We start from the raw sequence: 20276 nt of genomic DNA, 5'->3' as shown, positions 1-20276 counted from the left end.
AGAGCATGAACAGGGGAGGGTCAGAGAAAGAGGGAGACACAGAATCTGAAACAGGCTCCAGGCTCTGAGCTATCAGCACAGAGCCTGACGCGGGGCTCGAACCCACAGACCGTGAGATCATGACCTGAGCCGAAGTCGGAGGCTTAACCAACTGAGCCACCCAGGCGCCCCACTCTTCAACTTTTTAAGCCTAATTCTTCTCATATGTAAAATACGATCAAAGTTACCTGACAGACCCCTGGAGACTTCAATAAAATGATTTCTATACGGAGATTTGGCCTAAAATTTTGTACCCACCACTTGCCCCCTTTCAGGTGCCTGGCTGTGTGTAAATTCTTGGTTTTGATTCAAACCACGGAGGGAGAAGGTGCCCTTAGTCCCCATCACCCTGCACGTATGGAGGAGGCCCCTGAGGCCTAAAGAGAGCCTGTGACTTCTGGATGACAAGCCCTAGCCTGGGGGCACCTGGAGGGCAGGGCCTGGTCTTTCTCGCCTTTGATTCTCCAGCTCTCAGCATGGCACACAGCCCACAACAGGTTCTCAGATGATGTTTGTTTAGTCAATTGGTAAAGCCAGTAATTAACTAAATGTGCGGCAGGAACTACAATGCAGATGTCTAAGGAATCCTGGTCCCAATAACACCCAGACATGCCTTGAAGGGAATTTAACTTCCCCTGACAACTCCAGGAGAATTCACACCTGGCAAACTGTAGCGGTCACGGGTTCCTGTTGGAGAGAACATCTCTGTTTGAAATAAACATGACCATTATTTTCAATGTCAGGAAACAGGCAAACTTGAGGGTCTGGAGAGGGGGAGTAACTCACCCACTGGCAGCCAGCTGGCCCTTCCTGGCTGGACAGGAGGTACCCCAGCTGGTGAAGCCACTTGGTCTGTGGACATGACCAAGCTTGGGACCAGTACCAGCTGCCACTAAATGCTGGAGAGTGCTGTTTGGTGCTAGAGAAGATGCCACCATGAGATTGTGCATCCAGGGGGGCGGGCCTTTCAGCAGCCTCAGGGCTAAGCACACAGAGGCAAGGTGCTCCGTGGAGTGAACGTCTGCCCACATCATTAGCTCATCACCCACTCTGGCCCACCTGCTTTTCCACACTGGGGCACTCGGTCCTCGGTGACAGGCACAGTCTGGGGGATCCCTACATATCCTACATTTCAGCACATCCCATTACAAATCAGAGGTGTCTGTGGAGTAATGCAGAGCATTAAGAAGGGCATTATCCTTAGAGTCTCTGGATATGATGGGTCAATCCTCTCTGCAGGGTCTTCTGGAACTTGTCATAGCCTCTGGCCATGGACAAGTTGCTATGTCTCTGTATATGGCAATGGTTGTATTTCCATCTATTTTTTTTTAAGCTTCTAAGTGATTGTTTTAAAAGCTAATACACATACATGGGAGAGAAAAACAAGATTACAGGTATTGACAGGAAAGTTTCCCTCTTTCTAAATTTACCCTTTCCCCTGCCCAGAGGCAGCTGTCGTTCCCAGTGTGTTAGGTATCCTTGCAGAGACAGCCTACACACACACACAAGCATAGCCACTAAAGTGTAAGGCCCATGAGGCTTTGTATTGTTTATAGGGTTCACTTCTGGGCCCCTAGCACTGACAAGTGTAACTGGTACAGTTGCCCAATAGCTATAAGTTGAATGAATGAATGTATAAATCAGATATATTCCTGCAAAGTTCAAATTTAGGTAGATCAAAGTTTTTGTCCACCTTTCTTTTACCTTCTGATTGGACAGTGGCTCTGTTTCTTCAACCAAGGAAAATTTGCCTTTTGGGTTTGCCATGAAGAGCTGATGGGAGGCTATGGACCTGTAACCTTGTTTTTCTTTCCCATGTATGTGTGTTAGCTTTTAAAACAATCACTTAGAAGCTTAAAAAGAAAATAGATGGAAATACAACCATTGCCATATACAGAGACATAGCAACTTGTCCATGGCCAGAGGCTACAACAAGTTCCATCACTGACTGACTGCCTCCTCCAGGGTGAGCCCTCAAGTTGAAAGGAGTCTCTTCGGTGGTCCCACAGCATGCTGTTCTGCCAGCCGCTACACAATAGCTAAAACATGTCTATCGCCTGCCTCCTTCTGCAGGAGTATAGATACCTGAGAGCAGGGGCCAAGTTCATTAGCTCTACTCCCAGAGCCTACCATATCTTAAGTAAACAAATACATGATGTTTCCAATCAGTGACGGAAACTAAGGACGAAGGGGAGACAGAAGAGGTGATTCAGAGACATTCATTCTCATCTACGTGTGTGTGGACAAATGCACAGACTTCCCAGTCACCCCAGCTCACACCAGCTCACACCCCCCCACCCCAGCTCACACCAAAGGTCTGTAAAGAGGAGGAAGATAAAAGCCCCTGTGTTAGCAACTTGAAAAAGATGGTGAAGCACTTGATTGTGAAAATGTGAATGTTTCAACAAAGCTAGGTAATAAGGAAAATCAATAAAACTGTCAGCACTGGCCAATTTCAACTGGATAAAAGAATAAAGTAGTTGATCCTGAAAGACAGCTCTCTAAATTAGGTTAGATGAATGGAAATACTCTCTTGTTTTAAGCCAAATCATGAGGACATAAACAACAGTCAATGATTAAATTATAGGCCACTTTGACCCAGTGTGAACTAAGCTGCAAACATGAATTTCCCAAAACAATCTTCTTTATAAGACACAGAAATGATGCATAGCAAGACAACAGAGACAGAATTAGAGGCCATGCCAGGAAACACGGGGCTCACTTCTTGACTAAAGATCTATTATAAATCCGCCCTTTCTAGAAGCTGCTTTCTTCAACATAACTATTCCTTCTTCAATTACTTCATTAGTGAAATAGGCACAAAAGTCAATAGAAAATACACATCTATACTCCATAATGGCACGGGGGAAGGAGGCTTTGGTAGTGATACGAAAGAGCTCTGCTCTTTCAACACTCAGGATTCAATTCTGTTTTTCATCTGCTAATGGGTGGCATTTGGTCTTGTTAACTGTGGATGACTCATTTCAGAGGAAGTGCTTTGCATCTAGAGCCTATTTGGAAGGAAATGAGGGTTTCTTGGTTTATTTCTCATCAAGCATTTTAGCACCGTCTCTTTGGGACATAATGAACCCCTTGATGGGGGTAAGGTGCTCTCTGTTTTCTCCCCTTGGTTCACTGCTGACTGCCCCCCCCCCAATGTCTGGTGCATATGGTCATTTCTAGGAACAGGCATTTATTCCATCAGAAAGTAGAGCCAAAAACCTGGAGACTGAGGGCTCTGTGTCCTGGGTATCAGTAGTAAGTACTTATGCCGGTGGGGGGCGGGGATGGAGACGTGGGATACACACTGCAAGATCAATGTTTTTGCACATCTGGACTTTATTTTCACTCTTATCAAGCCCCGAGGCTGCCTCTGTGCTCCACATGCTACTAGAAAATCTCCCATGCCCATGCACGTCGGGGGAGTCTGCGGGGTGAGCCAGACCACATCCCACTGCCTAAGGCACCTCTTAGGAGGGAGACCTCTCGGCATCTTGGAACTGGAGACTGACTTTGAAATCCCATGTTTGGGAAAGTGAGAGCCTTCTTTGCTTCTCAAGCAACGCTTCTCGTTAGAGACTGAGCAGAACTTGCAAAGAGAAAGAGGGAGTGTCAGGGCTTGCTGGGGGGACACAAGCTAGATAGGCTGGCGAGGAGAAGGGTGGTGGAGGTGGTGGAGCACTTACCATAGGACTCCATGTGGTTGCTGAGGGAGAAAAGAGAGGGGGGGCAGAAAAGATACAAAGGAATGCCTGTACCTGGACTTGATCTTCTAATCCCCTAAGCCCCAAGCTTATAATAAAATGTGCTCTACTCAACATCGCAGACTTGACCAAACCTGACCTAGAACATTCCTCCTCCTTGGGCTCCAAGGTGGGTGAGAGGCCTTGACCATGAAGACACATCTAGAAAGAACTGCCTCCAACCTTCAAACATAGCTTAATCATTTCAGGTATTTCATTTTCTTGTTTGCACTGTATGAGAGTTTCTGTCTACAATACTGATAACTGTCTTTGTTAGGAAGCTCTTAGAGAAAACAATTTGTATCTATTTAATTTATCATGTCTATCCAACCTTACCTAAAAATAAAAGCCACAAAGCTGTCTTTGATAGCAATGATATGATGCCCCTGTGCTCAGAATGTCCCCCCCCCCCCCCCCCCCCCCGCCGTTTCTTCCCTGTCAACCCAGGCTATCTATCTTTTCCTTTTCAGCCTAAGCCCTGCCTCTTCTCTGAGGTTGTCCTGGGTTATTCCAGCCCCAATTTGTTCTCTGAGGTTGTCCTGGATTATTCCAGCCCCAATTTCCCATTTGGAGCACTCTTGGTAAAACCCAAGTAAGCATTTCATGTGATACTACCTTGCATTTCTCTCTAGTACTTTTGTCCTACAAGTGAGTCCTGGATTCCTAAATGAGCTGTACACTTCCTTGAAGGCAAGGCCTTCTTGGGTCTTGTGAAGGCCACCTCTTGTTTTCTGCTTACCTCCCCGCTTCCCATTCTCCAAACCCAGCACAGGGCACCATGCTGGGCACATTTGTTAAAGCGCGCCGGTGACTATCGTTCGCTTGAACTAATGGTTCTTTTTAACTATCTGGTAACTGAAGGCATTTGATTAAATGCTGTAGAATTCTCAGGAACTAGAGCTGAGAGATGTTATCCAGATAGAAACTGCCCAGTGCCTGAGGCAGTCTCCAGAAGCCCTCCCCTTCCATTTCAACACGGAGGACAGCACTCTAATGCTGGCCGTGGAAACAGGGTAAGAAAGACAACTAACCTGCTTGGATTTGAATCACGTCTAGTTGCAGACCAAGACTTAGTTAGGAACCCACCTTCCAGAAAGCCTGAGAAGGAGCTAATGGCTCCTGAACTAGGACTAAAGGAGTCCTCATTTCTAAGAGAGCAGAAAAGAAATCTGCTTATATATGAAAAGGACTCTGGGTCACCTTTGGATTCAAAGCTAAGAATTCTAGCTCCTTATCACTAAAAAAAAAAAAAAAAAGCTGAAGAAAAAACTAAAACAGAGTGTTGGGGAGGTCTTTGCCACGTTGGCACACTCACTACTGAGGCCATGATGTAGAGCAGGGCACCGGATTGCAAACTAGGGGTCTAGACCCAACAAGGTGGTAAAATCAGACTTTTGGCCTTGGCCTTGGGCGTGGCACTTGACCTCTCAATGGGACTATCTCCCACGTGGAGGTAACACTGTCAGGCACGTGCCCTACACACCTCTACACACATTACGATTTAAGCCAAGCAGGTCTGATCGTGTCTATCTGCCCTTGCAACTTGCAAAAAAGTCCAGAAGAGAGCTGCGAAGATGAGTTAAAGTTCTCAACGATTCCTTCAGAAAAGGTAAGGGATTTGAATGATCAACCTGAAGAGGAGAGATTTAATGACTGTCTTCAAATCCATGAAGGGCTTTTACCCAGGGGCCAGTGAGAGTGTGGGGCCCACATGTGCTCAGTCTGCACTGAGCAGAGAGGGCACACCCAGGCTCCAACAAAGACAAGTTTCTGACATCCAAGGCCAGAGATACAAACAGGATAGAGAACGTCCTTCTAGGAAATAGTTCACTGGGGGGAAGGGTGAGGAAGAAAGAGAAAGACAGAAAATGGGGCAAAACTATGGCAAGGTCTGAACTCTGCAGAAAGCAGTCTGTTAGCCCCAGGCAGATATAGATAGGAGTCTATAAATGGCCTCTTTGTCACCTTGATCTGTTCTTATACCTTTTTAATATGCCCCAGAGTCAGAAACCTGCCTTCAAACTGCTTCCCTATATACCCTTCCTGCTGTTCCTTCACGGGCTTTGCCCACCTCCCTGCCTGCAGGGCTCCAGGGCCTTAGGACATTTACTGAGCATCACCTATATTCAAGGGCACTGTTCTCATAGCGATCTGACCATAGTCCCTGCCATACACGGGATTATCCCCCTTCGCCAGTGAGAAGCTCCAAACCAGTAAGCACTAGAGCCAGGATTTAAGGCCAGGACTGATGGGCTCCTGGGACTGTACTCTTCCTACCCCACCTGCTGGGGCTCCCAGGGAAGAGACTGAATGGTGTCCACAGCATGTGGCTGCAGGAAGAAGGGGACGGCGTGGGTCCTGCTCCCTGCTCTTCTGCTTCTGCAATGCGCAATCACTCCACTCCAAAACCTGATCGAACTGCATTATTTGCGATGCCTCTGTTACAAAAATCCTTCAAATATTTAATCTCTCCTGCATTTTATTGGAGAAGCAGTTTGGCAATCCAAACATATCAGTGAGACCCACTTTTAGTTCTTTCTGTTGTTGTGTAGGCTCTGAAGGACTCTCCGGGGTGAACACTGTATCTGGATGGAAGGCAGGGAAAGGAGAGCTTAGAAATCCCCGGGTCAGACCCTGCTGGCCCCTCTGGGAGCCTGCACATAGTGGTGCATTGTCATATCATTATAAAGAATCGGAGTAATGGACAAATTGCATCACAACAAAGGTAGAAAGGCTAACTAATGTGCACAGCAGGAGATAATACTTTGCACACTTGAGAATAACATTGCTGTTCATGCGTCTGTCACCTGGGCTAATTATGCTCTGATTTAAGTATTTAAGTATCCGGTGAGCCTGTAGTGCTATGTTTACCAGGAAGCCAGGTGGCTATTACTTAGGATAAAAGCAAACACTAAGAGGCACCCGAGACTGGAAGATCCCACATGAGTATTCTGGAAGGTTCACTACTGGGGATAATGTAGGTAAAGTGCCTGGTGTGGTGCCTATCCAATAGAGCCCATTTCCTTCAACTCCTTCAACCTGCTACAGATATTAGCCAGTCCTCAACTTTGAGCTCTGATAGCTGTTCACATGAGACCAGAGATCGAAACTGCATGACCGGAAATGGCCTTCACTGTCATCATGCCTGACCCCTTACATCTGGGGTTAGGGTGCCTGGTTTAGCTAAAGCACACACCAGTCAAATCCCATTATGGTGAGCTGCACAGGACATGCAAGCAGTGGAATTTTATTAGACAGCTAGAAATCACATTAGCTCCAGCTCTGGCAGACTCAAACGTCCAGGCGTTCTACAGTGTGTTAGCAAGAAAAAGAAACCTTTGGCGCGTCCTGGGTTCGGAGCCATATCCACACAGCCTCATCCCACACCTCTCCCTGGGCTCTTTGCTGTTTGCCTGTATTGTAAAGTGTATGTGATCGCTATGAACATAGGTATTTTTGTCCACTGATGGGACTGGAGCATTTGAGACAGGCGAGCTGAAGGGATGCCGGACGGCAGAATAACAGAGTGAACCTGTCAGCCCTGCTTCATTGCAACTCTCTTTGCATGCTTTTGTAGAGTACAGTGAGGTGCTTTCACTAAAGAAAGGGAGTTAGATAAGAATTTGTGAACATCCACAGTCCAGCTGGGACAACCGTGTTTTGCACTGGACCCTTCTCATGCAGTCTAGGTAACACATGTTGTGGCTACCCAACCTTTGCTCCTCTCCTCGCCCCACCCCACCCCCAACCCCTTCCCAAAACCTCTGGAGCAGGAGATCTTCAAAGTCTCAACGGTATGATGGGCGAACAGATGTACAGAACGCAAACGGAGCACAACAAGGTCAGCTCCTACAAAGAGGTTGCTGGAACTCTTTCCCACCATCCAGAGAAAGACTCCCAAATCCGGGAACAGTGAGAAAAAAAAAGGGGAGGGGGGCAAAAAAAGTTTTCCTTTTCTTCAGAGCAACACATGCTAGCACTTTACAGAGTCTGGCATGTGTCAGCATTTCTGAAGTAAACTCTATTTTCTTAAGATGAAAGAGATAAAAAAAAAAAATACACTCCGAATTCAGCCCAATGAAAATTGCTTTGGCCATTCACATGCAATAAGTCACAGAAGCAAGGAGGAAAAAAATCAATTGCTTCTGATTTATTTACTCATTCATTCGTTCCCTATCCTTTCTGTCTAACGTAAAAAAAGGGGTCTTCCATAATTTCACAAGTGTTTCATCTTTTCAAAGCAAAAAAAATAATAATAATAACCTAAGCCCTCTGATCAGTTACCCAGCATTTTGGCACAGGAAAGGTATATTTTGTTAATTTTCCTAATTTTCCTATGACATATAGATTATGCAAGGAAAGGGGGAGTTGATTTTGCTCATCAAAATTTTCGCTGGGATCTACAATCAGGAGGCCACTGTAATACTTTTAGGTCTGCTGAATTTGGGATCACACGCTACGTTAAAAGCAGTGCCAGCTTCCACCCTAATCATTGCTTTATTTCTTAATCTGGGTGGTGGGTACACTGGTGCTCATTTTATTATTCTTCAGGCCCTTTGGCACATCTTAAATATTTCACACGAAACATTGCTAAATCCCTGAATCTTCTACAACAGATTCTATTCTGGGCTGCTCAGAGCCGAGGGTAGAGAAGGAAAGCTGGAAACGCCAAAATGTAATTGCAGTAAAGAGAAGAAAATGTACGAGACCAATTTTGGAAGGCTGTTTAAAGTTTTAAACCTATGCCGAATAATTGAGATCTATTCAAAGAGGACTGAATTCTATTATAAGCCCCATATACACACAATTATTGAATTATTCTGAACACCTGTTGAAACTGGGTGATAAATTAGCCAAATGAAAACCATCAGGCACAACTGTCAAGCACATCGTTTGACCCACTCCACTGAGTCTGCGAGCATAATCTCTCCTCCCACTACTGAACTGCAAACTAGAGCTCATCCCTAAAGCAAGGAGACCATGTGGCATTGTGACTTTGTGCTTGTAATCTCCAGCATTCCGGAGAGATGCTTTAAAAGACCCCGGTCTTCCAGCCAGGTCTACGGGAGCTGTCTTTCCCTAAAGACTGCCACAGTCCCTGAGTTCCATTTTTTTTTCTCATCGCCAGGAGGAACCAGCCTTGGCCTTCCCATCCATCTTTCTGCCATGACATTAAAGCCAACTGTTCTGTCCTCCTGCGCATAGAGAGAGGAGAGGAAAGATGGTCCCCAATAAATTCCAGCCCTAGTTCCCAAGCCTCCCTGGGGCCTACATCTGCCACCGTCTCCCTGTTCTGTGTGGACAAGGTTTTACTGTCCAGTCTTCCCTTCTACTCTGATTGCTCAGTCCTCGCCACCCGGCAAGCCTTTAAAGGTAGTAAATGGGCCAAGACAGGACGGAGAGAAGAGGGTGTATGGAGAAAGAAAGAAGAAAAATCCAACCATCAGAGAACATCTACACCCTATTTCATCATCCAGTAGGGAGCAGACATTCCCTTACCCCATTATTTCTCTCTATAAGCAGGGCTTTTGCCTGCGTGGGGAACTGTAAAAAGAAGTAACACTTCTATAAAAGCTCGAAAAAAATAAGATTCTGAAATTTGACACCTTATTTGTTTCATTTCAGAATACCGTTAGACCAACTGGTTTTACTTCCTTCCCCCCACACTCACACACACCCCACGCGAGCCTCCGGGGAGAGGCTGCCGCTCTACTGAAGCCTGCCTTTTGCACCAGCGTGCAGGGACGCCTGCTTTGTTGGCCTTACTTGGTAAGTCAAAAATCTTCCCTCTGCTCCACCAAAGCTAACAGATGGCTGGTCCCTTTTGGTACACAGGCGTAAGCATCTTCAAAATAACCTTTTCCTTTGAAAGGTGCCAATTAATTAAATGTCACTGTAATACGTCCCAGCCACAGAGGGGAGGGAGACAACGTTAGACAAAGGGTCAATGGAAGAGAACAATGAGGAGAGGTCACATCCTCCTACCTTCACCCGACGACCCCGACAGATCAATGATCACATACACTCTTCCTTCTGGCTCCAGATCAATCTGCAATTAAGAAAATGATAGTGACTCTGTTAATGCATTGTGGGAAACAGCTGGAGAGTTCCATGACTTTTCCACCCTGAACTGCTAAAACCTAGGGTCACAGCTCCGTTCAACTCATCAACCTGTAGCGTGCCAAGTGTGGGGTGAATCAGGAATGCAGGAGAATCGGCATTTGTGGAACGTCAGCTGTGTTCCGGATGCAGCACGAGGAGGTCTGATACCGACCCAATAGGTAATGTCATCCCAGTGGTTCTCAACTGGAAGTGATCTTCCTGCACAAGAGAAACTTGGCACAGGGGACGCTTGACACAGGGAAGCTTTTTGGGACACAAAAATTATCTGGAGATGTTTTTCATGGTCATGTCTGGAAAGGAAGGGCTGCCAGTGGCATTTAATGGGTGGGAGCAAGGGATCGTGCTAAGTATCCTACAGCGGACAGATGGTACCCACGACGAAGCATTATCCAGTCCCAGATGCCAATAGTGTCAAAGTTGAGAAACCCCTGGTTACGCCATTTCACAGAGAAGGAAGCTGAGATCAGCGTTTTAGCGAAAGTGGCAAGGCTGAGATTTAGTGGCAAGACCATCTAGAGAAAGCCGTGTTCTCTGTGCTACACAAACTGCTCACAGGGGAGGAAAGAAAAGCATAAGATGCCATTCACACTCTGAAGGTGTTTACACTCTCATCGGGGAGTTAAAAAACGGAGAACAATGCTGAACCCGGCTTGGTGATGAGCGACAGAGGATAACCGGTTAAGTATCTGGCAGGTTGGAAATCAGTGTTGAAGAGCAGTCTGGGAAGACCTCATGAAGACAAGAAAGGGGAGTCATTCAAGGTGGAAGAACCGAGACAGCAGAAGCAAAGGCTGGGAGTGTGCGTGGTGCCCATGCAACACTGGAGGGCCCGAGTGTTCAAGCTGCGTGTTGATACGTGTGTTTTGCAAACCCCAGATTCTACCCGGGTTGTAAACAGTGAGCCAATACCGCTACATTCTTACCATCGGCCTTCTCCACCCACTCTCACTTCCTCCCTGCCCACCTCCAAATCCAGCTAGCTGTTTCTATATAGAACCAGGCTGACAAGTCAAGGCAGAACGCCTGGGCCTCTTCCACTTGACATCTTTGCAAGGTCTGAACTGTCCTTACAGAAACTGTGTCCTCCATGAGAGAGGAGTAACTCTGGAAACCCTGGATCACCAAGTACCCCCGGTGGCCTATCCTCGCCTCCGCAATTCCATCTGTCTGCACAGAGCTTTAATTGGCTCGTACGTCCATGCCAGGCCCGTCTCCCCAGCAAGCTGTGAAATTCTTGAGGGCAGGAACCACTACCCCTCCTTTTCTGTTTCACTGTCTCCAGCAAAGAGCAGAGACACACATTCATCAAGCACCACTTAGAAAGGGTCAGTCTGGTGAACACCTCCTTCTCATTCAAGGCTGAGGTCAATTATCCCCTCCTCTCTGAAGCCTTTCCAGATATTCCCAGTCAGAATTGATTACCCCTTCATTTGTGCCCCGACGAGACACATGCACATCTGACCTGCAGTTCCTGTAACACATCGTCCATATGTCCACCTCCTCGGCTAGGCAGAGAGTATGAGAATTACATGTATATATCTAGCGCCCACCTCAATGTCCATTAGTCAGGAGACACCCAATAAAGCTTCGGGGAGGGGGAAAGACTTTATGTTCAGAACTCTGAGAGCCTATTCTGGGGTCATTTGCCCCTGCAAGGCCCACCTCCAGGAAGGTAGGCAGGCATGTGACCTGTACTAACGCGACATTCAAATGAAGTAGCAGGGGAAGAAGAGGTGGCTTTCCCACGATCACTACGTACTCCCTGTGAGGTGAAAAATATTCACCTTGGACTGATATTCTCCAGGTCCCTCCCCCAGCACCTCACGCCCCTCACAGTACAGGTTCTCCGAGACACGCGTGAGCCCTACTTTCTTTGCGGACTCAGTCTTTTCTTTTTTTTTTCTAATTTTTTTTTTCTCAATGTTTATTTTCAAGAGAGAGAGAGACAGAGAGCATACCAGAGTGAGCGGGGGAGGGGCAGAGAAAGAGGGACACGGAAGATCCAAAGCCGGTTCCGTGCTGACAGCAGAGAGCCTGCCTGCCTGCTGTGGGGCTTGAACTCACGAACTGTGAGATCATGACCTGAGCTGAAGTTGGACACTTAACCAACTGAGCCCAGGTGCCCCCCCGCCCCCAGACTCAGTCTTTAGTGGTTGAGTGTTCAAGGTTTCTCTCAAAATTTCAGTTCCACTGGGGCACCTGGGTGGCTCAATCAGTTCAGCATCCAACTCTTGATTTTGGCTCAGGTCATGATCTCACAGTTCATGGGTTCAAGACCCACTTTGGGCTCTACACTAACAACATGGAAGCTGCTTAAGATTCTCTCTCTCTCTCTCTCTCTCTCTCTCTCTCTGCTCTCCCCCACTTATGCACTCTCTCAAAATAAATAAATAAACATTAAAAAAGAAAAAATCCAGGTCCACCAAGAGAAGTCTCCAGTGGTTGCCCCACGGGGGCCGCTCACCTGAGTTTGGGATCTGGAGATTGGGATCCAGATGGAAACCCAATAACAGAGTGGTGATGCCAGGGGATGACTCTCCCCACAGTTTCTGTCCCAAGAATCTGTGATTTTAGGTTTCTGTCTAAAGAAAATGTTTTCTGGCACCCTCACCACTAGGAATCCCCGCCCCACACACCCCCCCCCGCCCCCACACACACTGCCACAAGCATAACCCAGCCCCCACACGAAATTACAAACAGGAAAACCACCAGTCAGCTCCACTGAACAGAGCCAAACCAAAATCCTGTCCCTGCCACAAATATCAGGGGTCCTCTTGTCCAAAAGCATGGAATTTAAATAATGTATGCCTTTCAGAGATTAGATCATCTCTATTAAACCCTGCCAGCTAAATGAAACAATTTCTCATATCCTCCAACTCCGAGGTTTCCCACGACTTCGGACTGCATTGGCAGAATACAATGCTATCTGTGAAAAGCAGGGAGGGAGACAGAAAAGGAATGAGATGGGCTGCGAGGGCCTATTGGAAGGCAAGCAGCCTGCCTCTCTTTGCAAAGGGCGAGTGAGAACTTGTGGCAAGGGGGGGGACAGGTCATTGACGATAAAATGTATTAGGATATTAACATTCAAGATAGCAATCAGACACCATTTTAGCACCCACTGCTGCCTCAATGCCGATGAACTGCATTTCCAAACAGAAAAATAGAAATTAAGCTATTAAGCATGCCAAAAGCAACAAAGAGCTTTGCAGCCTGGGCAGATGGCCACGGAGGGCTGGCGGGGCCCCAGCCGGCCGAGTGAGGAGGCGCTGAGAACCATGTAGGGAGGTAGGACTTCAACACAGATGACTGGAGGCTTATCAGGTACAAAACGTGATGGAGTGTGCAGCAACCTCATGGTCAAATTAATTTAATCACAAGTTCTGCTCACAATTACCTGGCCCGGATAATGAAGCAACGAAGGTGCCCAGCCCTGCAAAACCCCTGCAAGCTGTCGATTGCCGTCACCACCAGGCAGCTGGCAGTACATGAAAGAAGGCCTCCTCTCTCCTCCTAGCCATTCCCAGGATTGGTTCTAAGCTCTTTCTCCTGCACTCAGGGTTCCTGCAAATGATCCCAGATGCAACCCTATTTATCAAATCGCCTTGAAACTCCTACCTTTACTTGATGAGTCTTCCCAGCTACCATCACAGAGATAGTATGTCTATGTCTGTTTTCTTTGGACCTCTAGCGCCTTTGGCTACCCCTCCAGCTGAGGCCAGGAGCAAGGCAGTAGAACAGTGGGAAAGACAAACACAGCCTTTGGAGTCTGACCAGGGCTGAATCCCAGCTCAGGCAATTATTTGCGTTCTCTGAGTCGTGGCCTCAGTCTCATCATCTGTGAAATGGGCTGCTGTAAAAATGCCACGAAACACACATAAAGCACTTGGCACCCAGGAGGTACTCGGTACAGGGTGGTTATGTGTGAACCTACTGGCTCTCTGGCCTGAAGCAAGCGACTACCTTCTCTGAGCCTCAGAAGGCTTCTTCGCGAAATGGAGCTAATAACAGACCCTGTCACATCTGTTAAATGAGATAGCCTGTGTAAAGCACTCAGCACGGTGCCTGGCACAAAATACTCAGTTACCGCTGGTGCTCTTGTTATTAAAAAGCCAAGTCTTCAAATGTGCTGCATAGTCCAACATTCCCTCCACTCGGTCAAGCTGTGCTCCAACAAAAAAGGCATTTTCTTGCCCTAAATTGACATTATTACATGCTATTCCAGGACATCTGACGGCGTTACAGAGTTGGGATTATCAAATAAAGCACTGTAGTGAGAGTTTCATGCCCAGCCTGTGGGGAACCCCGGGGCAAAACAGGCTATAGCTTTGGTCACCAGAGGGGTCATGAGGTGCTCATGAGAGAAGGAGAAGGGGAGGGGGACGGTGGAGCTTCCGAGCTCCCTCTATGCCTCAGACACCATGTGGGTGCTTGATCTGCATTCATTCCCTTAACCTCCCGTGTGGCCAGCAATACTCCCTACTTTTTGGATGGAAAAACTGGAGCTCAGAGGGCTTTAGGCAGGATTCTGACCCCCCCCCCCCCCCCGCCCCCAAGGCTGTCTGGAGAAGACTCTGCCGGAGCTCCTGTCCCAAAACCCCAACCAGCCTGGGAAGCCTTCTCTGACAATCCAGGGCCAGGCCTCTCTTCCCAAGGCCTCCGGCTCTCCTGCTCACCTGCAACTGACGGGCTCCCCAGCCCGGGCAGCTGGTGACAGAGCAATGCCTCTGGCACCCTTCTGGCCTCCCAGAGTTCTTGGGGGCAACAGGCTCTGGGCATAAACAAGAGCTCCCCTCTTGTGAATAAGGAACAAGGCAATGGGGAAAGAGCCTAAACCATAGAAACCCATGCAAGATCCACCTCTGAAAAGCACAAAAGTATCACAGGCACTTCTCCAGGTGATGCCCGACTTCACAAATCCTTCACGCACACTATTTCATGTATTCCTCACAATTAACCTGTAAGATAATAAGTACTGTGAGCGCCACTGTATGCGTGAGAAAGCTGAGATTAAGGAAGGCAAGTGGCCAGCACTGCACGGCTAGGGAGGGAGCTAGGGAGGGATGAGCGCCCCAGAGCTGGACAGCCTGGAGTCCAAGCTCGAAGCCTCAACTCTGGCCTCTCGGCCAACAGGCCTCCCCCACACCTCACCCGTCCAGCAGAAACTCCTGCCGATGCCGTGGCAATGGGCGGCCTGCTTAGGCGGTATTGCCATGTCACTGTGACCCACAGGTGTCTGCACGCCCGTGTTTTGCGGGGTGTGTGGGGGGGTGATTGAGTTCAAGTCAAAGGAGGTAAGAAACTCACTGTCAAGACTCCCCCTAACCACAGGCTCAACTTCCTCCAGAGACCTCTAGACAAACCTTCCCTTGGAACAATCCGCAAAGGTCACACATGCCCAATTTGAGTTTTGCTTCCTTTTCCCTCTGCTGTCAGGCTCTAGGGCCTAGAAAGAAGCCAGAAGTAGGGAGTGGGTCAGAAAAAGACGAATCCAGGGGCACTTGGATGGCTCAGTCTGTTAAGCGTCTTACTTCAGCTCAGGTCACGACCTCACGGTTCGTGGGTTCGAGCCCTGTGTCGGGTTCTGTGCTGACAGCTCAGAGCCTGGAACCTGCTTCAGCTTCTGTGTTTCCCTCTCTCTCTCTCTCTCTCTGCCCCTCCCCCACTCACACTCTGTCTCTGTCTCTCTCAAAAATAAATAAAACATTAAAAAAAGAAAAGAAAAAGATGAATCCAGAAAGGATGAGAAGGAGGAAGGGAGGCTTGCCCTGCCTGTGTTGCCCCAATTAAGCCCTAGATAAGAGTCTGTTTCTTTTTCCCTTGGAGGAGGGGAGGGGACCGGAGTGAGGGACGCAGAGGTATAAAGGGAACCATCAAGAGAGAAATTCCAGGGTTCCTTCCCCAAACAGGGGTCCCATTTCCCAAGTCCTACACACCCCTTTTTGCTGGCCATTGTCCCCTGGTGACACCACAGTCATATCACAGTCTCTGGAGGCACCTGGCACGGAAGAGGCACCCTAGACATTGCAGGAGACCTTCAGACAGCAGGCATCCTCCTCACTTCCACTTTGGAAAACCCTGAACGATGAGCACGCTGCTGGGCGCCAATGTTGAAACCGGCTGCTGATTAAAGATTTCATTTGGGGAGGACGTGGCTACCAGGCCTTACTGGTAGCGTGCACTGTTTGAAAGCACAGAGTGCCCACGTAATTAAATATTTTAAGGCTTCCAATAGCATTTACTTCCCTAAAATAAGGGAGACGAGCGTTGTTTCTCTCTCAAACACTTACCGTGGCAGTGCAAAGATATTATGAGGGCTTTAGTGTATATGCCTGCAGGGCAGAGTCCTGTCTGACCAGCACATGGGAGGGATTTAATACATATTGTGCATGTTGGCTCAATGGATGAATGGCCTGACTTTAAAGCGAATCTGCACAACTGAATTATGGAGATGAGTCACTTGGGAAGCCAGCAACCTGGACATAAATGTTCCCAGCAGCTTCATTCATAACAGCTAAATGCTGGCAACAACCCAAATGGCCAACAACAGGTAAAGGAGTATGCAAACCATGCTGCATGCATACGATGGAATTTTGCTTGGCAATGAAGAATGGACTACTGATATATGCAACAAAATGTGTCGCTGCGAGAATGAAGCCAAACGTTAAGAGAATATATCATGGGCGATTCCACTCATATGATGTCCTAGAACAGGCAAAACCAATCTATAGTGATAAAAAGCATATCTGTGATCTCCCGGAGGTGAAGGTGGGTGGGAGGTGAACATAGAGGCACAGAGGAGCTTTTGGGCATGGGGTTAATTTTTCTGTATCTTTTTCTTTTAATATTTTTTTATGTTTTTATTTACTTTGAGAGAGACAGTGTGTGAGCAGGGTAGGGGCAGAGAGAGAGAGGGAGACACAGAATCCGAAGCAGGCTCCAGGCTCCGAGCTGTCAGCACAGAGCCCAACACATGGCTTGAACTCACCAACCGCAAGATCATGACCTGAGCCAAAGTCAGATGTTCAACCTATTGAGCCACCCAGGTGCCCCCAGTTTTCTGTATCTTGATTGAGGCGGTGGTTACATGAATGTATACATTTGTCAAACTCCATCAAGCCAAACACTTAAAATGAATGCATTTTATTGTATATAAATTAGACCTCAATGAAGCCATTTTGTAAAAGGGAAAAAAAGAAGCCATCATTTCATTTTGACACAAGGATTCCTCTGCAAGTTTCCTCTAAATAACAAATCATCTTCCCACCCTCAGGGCATTTAAAATTTCATATTCCAGTTTTAAAAATAAACGGGTTCATTCAGAGTTTTTCAAGAGTACATCTGTCACACAACATAATGTACACCTACCTGTGTAGGCACACACATTCACACATCCACCCACGTGTGCAAAACACACTCACAGGCACAGCCACCTTCTTCTGTCTTGTGTGATCAAAATACAATAATAGCAAGAAACACACATCCAAAATGTAGGTTTAAGAGCCTGCTGACTTATTTAAATTTGTCTGTGTGTGACTGTCTTTCAAGACAATAACACCAGATGCTTTAGAAGATCTTTAAATGACCTTAAGTACCTAAATATCCACGAATAGGGAACTGCTTAAATAAAATAGGATACATCATGTGGTAGATCGCTAGACAAGCCCGAAAAAAAGAATGAAAAGGTTGAAATGTGCTGATCCCTGGGATATATTAAGTGGGCAGGGGTTGGGGGGGACAAGCAAGGTGCGATGTGTTTATTATGCTAGGCTACTGTGTGAATAAAATGGGCGTGTATGTGTGTGTATGCCCTCACACACTCTCACACACGCCCTCACACTTGTTCCACATTGATTATTTCCAGAAGTCTTAATCAACAGGAAGCAGGGGTTGCCTTAAGAGATAGAAACTACAGGATTGGGGACCAGAAATCAGGAAAAGGCTTATTCTTCACTAAAGCTCTCTTGAACCCTTTGATTTTTTAAGTCGTGTTCTTGGGTTAACTTTTTACATAATTTAAATTTAAGTCAATACCTTTTGCCTTAGCTATTTCTAACCTCCAATCCCCCAGAGAGCAGTTTGCTTCAGTTACAAGACACATCTTAATTTTTTTTTATGTTTATTTTTAAGAGAGAGAGAGAGAGAGAGAGAGAGAGAGAGAGAGAGAGAGAGAGAAAGCACGAGCAGGGGAGGTGCAGAGAGAGAGGGAGACACAGAAACCGAAGCAGGCTCCAGGCTCTGAGCTGTCAGCACAGAGCCCGATGCAGGGCTCGACCTCATGAACCGTGAGATCATGACCTGAGCCGAAGTTGGGTGCTTAACTGACTGAGTGGCCCAGGTGCCCCACCAGACACATCTTAAATGCCCCTAGAAACTGGCTAACAGATTGTTTTCCCATCCTCTGTAGCCAAGTCATGGCAACCAACCCACCAGCAGCCATCATCTCCATGTGGCAGTCCTCCGGGCTGGACTGGAGGTCTGTGTCACAGATCCTAAGCTCTTCCAAGGCCACAACTGAAGTCAACTCAAGTTAGCACCTGCTTCCTCTTTTCAACAGGCTCAGAAATAGACCCGGAGAGCTGGCTCCGTGGGATGACAGAGGTGGCTAAAAACAAATAACTCTATGTGTACACAATGCTTTCCTGCACTAAGAAAACATCCAAAGGTGCCAAACCCAGGATCAACAGTGTGCAACGGTTTACAAAGCTTCAGACAGGAACAGTATAGATTTTCTATCTTCCTTCAGGGAAATGGCAGTGCATGATTGTGCATCCCAAGAGGAGATGGTGCATGCAAACAGAAGGAAATGGAGGCACTTACCCCCAGTGTTGTGAAGTGAAAACTATCCCACTACCAATCTGCAGTTTGCATTTTGCATTTTGCCTTGCAGTGGTCTCTCTCTATGGGCATATTTGTATGTGTGTGTCTTATTCTACATTTCCTATTTGTCACAGAAGACCAATACATTGTAGTGTCTAAAGCTAGACCACCTGGGTTCAAATCCTAGCTCTGCCTGTTACAAACTGTGTGGCCCTTGTTTCAATTTCCTCATCTATGAATTGAGAACATCAGTGGCGCCTGCCTCATGGTGTTGGGAGGTTCAAATGACATGGTGTAGCACTTGGAGCTGTGCCTGGCACACAGCTCACAGCCTATAAATGTAAGGTGTTGGGCCATTATTGTTACTTCCTGCCCAGACTGTGAGCCAAGCGTTCCTTTGGGGTGGGAGTGTTCTGCACTTCTTGCTCCAGGGCTGGGCACAAGGCAGGTGAACACTAGAGACTCCAAGTGAAACTGAATGGATCCATGGAGAACAGCTTAGGCAAGCTGAGCTGGAAGAGCTCAGGACTGTGCAACCAGAAAAATTACCTTCAAACCAGGAACTTCTCTATCTCTGTCCTAGGACAACCCAGCAGAACCTTCCACGAATCGCTGCTCACAAAGATGTTCATTTCTTGACTCCATTCAAAATCCAAGACATGTAATTGTTCTCCATCACTTCTGAGCTCCTCGAGAGGGTGTCTGGTTCCTAATAATAATCACAACCCCAATAAACACCCTTTATTGAGCACTTTACACATGTTATCTGTGTAAGGGAGGCAATGTCCTTATTCTTTCAGGGATGAGAAACTGAGGCTTATAGATTTAAATAACCTGCCCACATTCTCACAGCTTGAAGATGAGAAGCCTGGATTACAGTAGGGCTCTCCAACTCTGGACCCAATGCTCCTGGTTGCATTTTATAAAATTCACATAAGTATGAAATTTAAGAGTCATAAGCCACTTGGAAATCACTTGGTTAAAATAAGCAAAGAAATAGGGCGCCTCGGTGGCTCAGTCAGTTAGGCCTCTGACTTCGGCTCAGGTTGTGATCTCACAGTTTGTGAGTTCGAGCCCTGCGTCAGGCTCTGTGCTGACAGCTCAGAGCCTGGAACCTGCTTCAGATTCCATGTCTCCCTCTCTCTGCTCCTCCTGCACTCATGCTGTCTCTCTCTGTCTCTCAAAAATAAATTAAAACATTAAAAAAATTTTTTTAAATAAGCAAAGAAATAGGAATTAAAGGGTAAGAGTTTTTTAAATGTTCTTTTTCCCTATCAAATGAACCACAGGTGCTTTTGCTTTTGGTATTTTTGTGTTATTTGTTTATTAAAACATAAACAAAATTAAGTCTCATGATACGTTCAGTTGTTAAAAATAAAAAACTACATGTGAATCTTATAATGAGAAGCAACAGTCCCCTGCCCCATTATTCCCCAGGGGGGGGCCAATTTTAAGAATTTCTATTTGGGTTTTGCTGGTATCACTGCCATGTCCCTAAATAAAATGCTTGTACCTCAATTTCCTGATTTTTTATTTTAGACACTCTCTTTTGCC

General features: G+C 46.9%; 1 protein-coding gene across 5 annotated transcripts in view; it reads right to left on the bottom strand.

The window, feature by feature from the left end:
* Positions 1-20276, bottom strand: part of PRKCE (protein kinase C epsilon) — a 497130-nt gene that overhangs the window by 303866 nt on the left and 172988 nt on the right. For 4 of the 5 annotated variants that reach the window (XR_006215687.1, XM_042981318.1, XM_007097856.3 and 1 more), the window contains exon 2: positions 9768-9831. Coding sequence is in view for 3 of the 5 variants with exons in the window: in XM_042981318.1 (XP_042837252.1) it covers positions 9768-9831 (64 nt within the window). In the remaining 2 variants the exon portion in view is untranslated. Of the gene's footprint in view, positions 1-9767; positions 9832-12369; positions 12463-20276 lie in introns of those variants that run through there. The other variant, XM_042981320.1, reaches the window with a different exon arrangement.

The sequence above is a fragment of the Panthera tigris genome, chromosome A3 (genome assembly GCF_018350195.1).
Source record: "Panthera tigris isolate Pti1 chromosome A3, P.tigris_Pti1_mat1.1, whole genome shotgun sequence".
NCBI classification, from domain to species: domain Eukaryota; kingdom Metazoa; phylum Chordata; class Mammalia; order Carnivora; family Felidae; genus Panthera; species Panthera tigris.
The sequence above is the reverse complement of the archived record's forward strand: the minus strand, read 5'-3'. Positions and strand labels throughout refer to the sequence as shown.